Here is a 6,000-nt window from a genome sequence, read left to right as displayed (position 1 = left end):
AATATTTGTTTTTTTCATTGTGAGAAAAACATGTTCTATTAGATACTGAATGAAAGACGGCTATTTAATCTTAACCACTGAGTGTAACTCCTGGTATCTTTTCTTGTCTGTAGCATGGTTTAAACAAGTACTGTAACATTTCTACACTTAATGCATTTAACTAGATTTTATTTTTATTTTTCTTACTTAAATTCAAGTTCCCTGTGTGACTTCAGTCCTAATGTCTTTGCCCAAATACCACATCTAGCATTCTTTCATCGTGTCTGAAAACTGACGTATTTCTGTACTTCACAGTCGATTTTAAATATTACAAATACTTCCTAGTGACCAAAGCTTTCATAAATTTATAGCTTTGATGTATTCCATTACTTGAAAATATCATCTTACAGTAAGTTATGAGTGTGTTTGGTATTGGTGGTAGTTTATTCTCAACTTTGTCAGCCTCAGCTAGTGGTCGAGAGCCACTGCTCTGCTTTTCAAGGAATTGTGGATAATCATTGTCTTTTAACTAGCCTGTTTAAAAAATGGATAATGAAACAGCGTCAAACCCATGAGCCAGAGTTAAATCATCCTAGAGGTTGTGGGCTGAAATGAAGTTTTCTCTTAAGTGCTGTAGTGATTTTAAGTATAACATTAGCAAAGCCTCTAGACTGACATTAGTGTTTCTATAGTTGCATCTTAGGAAGTTCTAGTCTTGGATGTTGTTTTCATATCTTTATTAATGTTGTTTTGTGAGCTGGATATTGGAGGTCCACAATGGTTGAATGTAACACTTTGCCATGCAACTAGGATTGTATTTATGATTTTTTTTATTATATCATGCCAATAATTTTCTGTTCATGCCAACTTTTTTTCTTGTTTAAGCTTGTGGTTTACCTTCCATTTGAAGAAGATACAATTTTATAAATATTTATGTACAGTGGGGTATTTTGTTAGACTGTTTTGTACTTTTTTTATTTTCCCCTGAACATGAAAAAACCAATTTCCATGAGCTTGCTTTACAGAATAAATCAAGGTTTTTGGGTACCTTGGCATTGGGAAGCAGGACAGTGGTAGCTGCAAAGTAACTTACTGGAATTCTGGACCAGGCTTGTTTCCTGGGCATGAGTAACGACAGCAAAAGCAGAAAGGTTTATGTGTTTGTATTTTCTGATGTGGACATATCATTTTTCCCCATGTCACATTCCAGCGTATAATCAAAAGTATTCCTGCAACTTGCCTTTAACCTCTTGTAAATGTGTTATTTCAAATATTCCTGCTGCCCCTATTAGGAGAGTTCTGGATGCTTTGCAAAAACAGTATTTTAACAGCTTGTACCAAATTGAGAATCCTAATAATGTTTTCCTTATGTTTGTAGGATTTGGAGATTGTGTATTCCTATTTACATGGAATGGAAGCCTTGTCTAATCTTAGAGAGCATCAGCTAAGGTATGATACTTTATCATTAAAAACACATATATGCTAATGCACTAACAAAGCAAAGGACCAGTGAGGTTGCGAACTATACACTACTCTTGTGTACCCCGCCTCAAACTGAAAAGCTGGCTATCGCTGCATCCATTTCTTCCCTTCTTTATTGTCCTAACACTTTCTCCTTTTGTGAGTGCATATGGGTATCTCTATTTGTTCCTTCTGATTTCTATTATGGATGTGTTTGTTTTCTTTTCAAACTTTCAGACTAGAACTAAATGCTTTACATACAGAGTGCAAGTTCCAGTCCTGAATGAAAGTCCATATATAGTCCAAATCATTTATGTAGTATAATAATCATGAGAGCACAGTCTGTTATTCAGCTTCTGTTTCAGTTTATGCTTGCTTTCATGTGGAAGTTTCAGACAAAGTATGTACTACACGTGCAAATAATACTGAGTAAAAGATTACTAATAAATATCGTCCACATATTTTTTTATTAAAATGCTTCATGAAGCAAATAAATTAAAATAAAAACTTCCAGATGAACTTCCTATTTTTTGTAAAGACTTCTGTGTGTTTGATTTTTAAGTAATTGTTTTAGTTGTCCTCACGTAAACATCTTCCAGCTGAGGTTTCTAAGGGTATTTGGACATCGGTGCGAGGCTGGCAAATACAGAAGGAGGCCAGCAAATCTCTTGTATGCTTTATGGGGCGAGAGGGTGAATTACTGTTATTTTGTATCCTGGGGTTTGCCAACATTTGCCACATCTGAAGATGCTGAAGCAACTTTGAATTGATTAATGCTGGTTTAGGTTCTAATTTCTGGCCTCTTGCTTCATCATTCTGTCAGAGTCCACATTCCCAAGCCAATATTCTGTAGTTTGGAGAAAATAAAAGGTGGGGTTTTCTTTCTCCCGAAGTGCCCAAGACACATTGTGCAATGTGAATGTTGACTTCAAAGTAGTCTCCGTAATGACTTCTGCTTTGGAAGCAGGCCACGATCCCATTCAAAGTATTTTGTGTTATGCTATTATATGCAAGACTTTTAGCACATCAAGTTTTGCATAGCTGGAGTTGAACTGATGTTAACTTGTTTACAAAGATCAAAGTGTGCACATGTGGTTGCGTGGTGTGTTGATGTGTGCTTGCTGGCTTCCTGTGCAGAATGAGGTTCTTGCAGAGGAATGTGTGGAACTCGGGCTCGCTCTCCCGGCACAGTGAATTCCTAGAAGAGAGCTTCTGTTTACAGTACCATACATGGAAAAGGCTGGGCTCCCAGCAAATGTGGGACAGAAAGCTTTTATAGTATCCTTTAGGATACAACATTTCTTGTGGCGATGGGATGCAAGAAAAACCTCTGAGATGCATTAAAAACTAGTGTATTAAATACAGCCTCTAGAAGTGAATAACTTACCTTATGGCTTGCTGATGATGTCACCTTAAATTTATTACAGTTGTTTAGGAAGCAGACAAAGATCACGTTCGAGTGAAAATTAAACACCAGCATTGACCAGAACTAATTCAATTTTTTAAATATTTGAGGAAGCAATCTAGTTTGTACTACTTGGTCACTGTAATTTCTAGCTGTTCTAGTTTAACACAAGAATTGAAACACTTGGCTACCTTCTCTAAGAGGCATTTTCTCCCCTATTACTGTCTTAAAACAGGACCAAAATGCTGTAGAGTCAGTGCCAGTGGTGAACTTGCGTGACTTTATCAAGAATGTACTTCCTTTGCTCCTAATTCAGAAGGGAACAAAAGTTGCTTGTTAAAGTGATTCTGTTTCCTCTAACTCCCACTCTTAGATGGCCCATTGCCCAGCATCATTTCAGACCAGTAGGGTACAGACTATCATTGAGCAGTATTTTAACTTTTAAATCTGACTGCTGGCAATGTCTTTTCTTCTGGTATCTTCTCACCAGTAACCTCATGTCCGCTCTCCCCTCTCAAAACAGGATCAGAGAGAGAAGGTGAGGACCAAGGAGGCAGAAGCAGACAGTAGCTTTTCGGTGTCTGTAAAGGATTTTGGCAAGACCTGTTTTTATGGTGGGGAACAGTGTCTGAAAAAGAGAAGGTTCTGTCATTCAAAAAGTTTTTTTGCTATGCCAGGAAGCAAGAAGATCTTTCATTAGCTGAAATTGGTATACAATACATAATACTTCATTAGATACACTACAGAAATTGTCTGTGAGAAAAGTTCTCAAAGATGGTCCAAAGAGTAGATCTAAAATACCAGGGTGGGGGAAAGGCCGTGGTAGTAAAACTTGACTCTTTTTGAGCAAACAGAATTAAGATATGAATTTTCTATTCACAATTTATGAATTATCAAGACACCATTATAAGCCTGCCACTTCTGGACAGAAAAAAAAAAAGCATTATTTCTTAGTGGGCTGAATTAATAAGTAAAATCTTGAAAGAGAAGAGTGCTAAGGTAACTTTTGTAGCAGCCTGTTGACTATTGAAATGATCTAGGAAATGATGGGAAGTGGCAATAAGAAGCCTTTTAAATGTCACATCAAACCCAGATCAACTCTTCCAGGCCTCAGATCAACTTTTTCGAGACTTGTTGTCTGAGCAGGAATTCTTGAGCACTTTTGTCTGCTTAGGATATCATTGCAGGCAGCCGGTCATTTGTGCGCTGAGGTTCTGATGACTGATCCTGTAAGGAATAAGAATTTCTTTCCCAAATTTAAATATAGTTCCTCATTTGAATGTTCAGATGAGCTTCTTAGGCAAATCTCTGACTGACTGCCTGTCAAATAGCCTTGGTGTTTGCTGTCTGCTTTACAGCCATAGAAAGTCCAAGGGAGGTGGTGGGATTTGTTTCCTTCCCACTGTCCCAGTAATTTACAGGGTCTGTTTCCTTAAGACAATAGGCAGAAATGGCATGTTGATTTTTTACACCAAGTTAACATTGCATTTCCTAATACGTGGTAAGTTCTGTTATAGTTGCTCTGTATTATGCCACATTTGTCAGGCAGACAGTGAATGCAAAAGTGCTTTAATCCTCCCCTCTAGACAGAGGATTTTCTTGCAGGAAACTCTCCACTTTGAGCCCTCTGGGATTTCAGCATTAAAACCTCATGGTAACTTTTAAGTTGCTGAATTTTAGCAAAATGAGAAGCATCGATTTACCGTGCAACATAATTTCTTGTTTTATCAATTGGGCCTGACTTGAAAAAGGGAGCAGTTTTTATATCATGTTATCTCTGATTAGTGTTACATACCATGAATTTCCATCTATTTCTAAAATTCTGCATTGTTTCCTTATAAAGCAACTTACTTTTATCAGATCACTTTATAAAATGAGATCAGTATCATTTTACCTCTTTTATAGAATTTTTTTTTTATGGGGGCAATTACGTCAAGTGTCCTAAATCAAATCTGATCTTGGATGAACTAATAAATTTAATGCTTAGATTTAGCAATTTGTTCTCTTAAATTAAAAATCAGCTTAGCTTTAAATTGATGGTTACTTTCTGCAGGTGCTGGAGGCAAACATGGAAATGCTGACTAACTTCAGAAAGTGAAGTCTTTGTGACACTGATAGGAATCGTAATTAAAAATGATTTCTTCTCTTTCAGACTGATGTGTGAAACTGTTAGATATGAAAGGCATGAAGCAAATGAAGTTCTGTACTAGTAAGTATTTCCGCTTCCTTTCGTGTGATGTTCAAAGAATTAATTCATTTTAAAGTGTGTTAAGGACAGTGTTTAATGCCAACTACCTCACCCAATGCACAATCTGTAAACATAGATGAACCACTTCATTTTCATTGTCAAACAGTGGAGAAATTTGCTGGTGCCAGGGAGGGAGCTAACAGTGGCTCTTGCTTGGTGATGTGTGTTGTATTAATTTTTGTAACCAGTGAGATTATATAGAATTAGGGGATGTAGGATGTCCTCTCATTAGAGTAAGTTGTCATTTAGTCTCACTTCAATTTTGTCGAAGTAGTAGCGACCAGCTTTTCATGCCAGGGGTGCCAAATCGACATACCTGACACAGCTTATAATTAGCAGGGATGCGATCTAATGTCAGCTCAGATTTTACAGTAGAGATCTGAGGATTGCAGTTGCTTCGTTTATGCAAGCGACTTATTGAAACAAAAGGTTTATCAGATTTTCACTTACTGTCCCTAAACCAGATTCTAAATGCAGATTTTTCTATGTTGTCTGGTAATATTTGAACATTTAAGCATACTAAGAATGCACCTGCATACCTTCTTTTATATATGTGTAATTTTTCCTATATTGACCATCAGGAGGAAGATGTGATTGAACAAACTTAAATGCTAAGCCTTGACCATTCAGCAAAGTTAAAATGTCTAATGAAACCCAGTAGTCAGTTATGTATGGGAAATGCACAAGGTCGAAATCTATAGGTAGACAGATAATTTTAATTAGACCAATATAATCTTTATTCATTTTACAGACTAATTTGCTAGTGACCATTGTGCTGGTGATTTGTCCTTTTCTAGGCAATTGGTTTGTGTCCATTATGTGTACTAGAGTTTTTGTTTAGACACAATATCTTGGCTTATTCTAACTGTTGGTTTAAATTTGAATTATGTGCTGAATTAATCAAGGC

General features: G+C 36.7%; 1 protein-coding gene across 7 annotated transcripts in view; it reads left to right on the top strand.

The window, feature by feature from the left end:
* Positions 1-6,000, top strand: part of RAPGEF2 (Rap guanine nucleotide exchange factor 2) — a 192,080-nt gene that overhangs the window by 58,686 nt on the left and 127,394 nt on the right. For all 7 annotated transcript variants that reach the window (XM_087736388.1, XM_087736382.1, XM_087736378.1 and 4 more), the window contains exons 2-3: positions 1,358-1,428; positions 4,998-5,054. In XM_087736388.1, coding sequence (XP_087592514.1) covers positions 1,358-1,428; positions 4,998-5,054 — 128 coding nt within the window. The remainder of the gene's footprint in view (positions 1-1,357; positions 1,429-4,997; positions 5,055-6,000) is intronic.

The sequence above is a fragment of the Nipponia nippon genome, unplaced genomic scaffold (genome assembly GCF_047370975.1).
Source record: "Nipponia nippon isolate SJK-2023a ecotype South Korea unplaced genomic scaffold, ASM4737097v1 scaffold_6, whole genome shotgun sequence".
In the NCBI taxonomy this organism is placed as follows: Eukaryota; Metazoa; Chordata; class Aves; order Pelecaniformes; family Threskiornithidae; genus Nipponia; species Nipponia nippon.
Note: the sequence above shows the minus strand (reverse complement) of the source record. Positions and strands in the feature narration are given on the sequence as shown.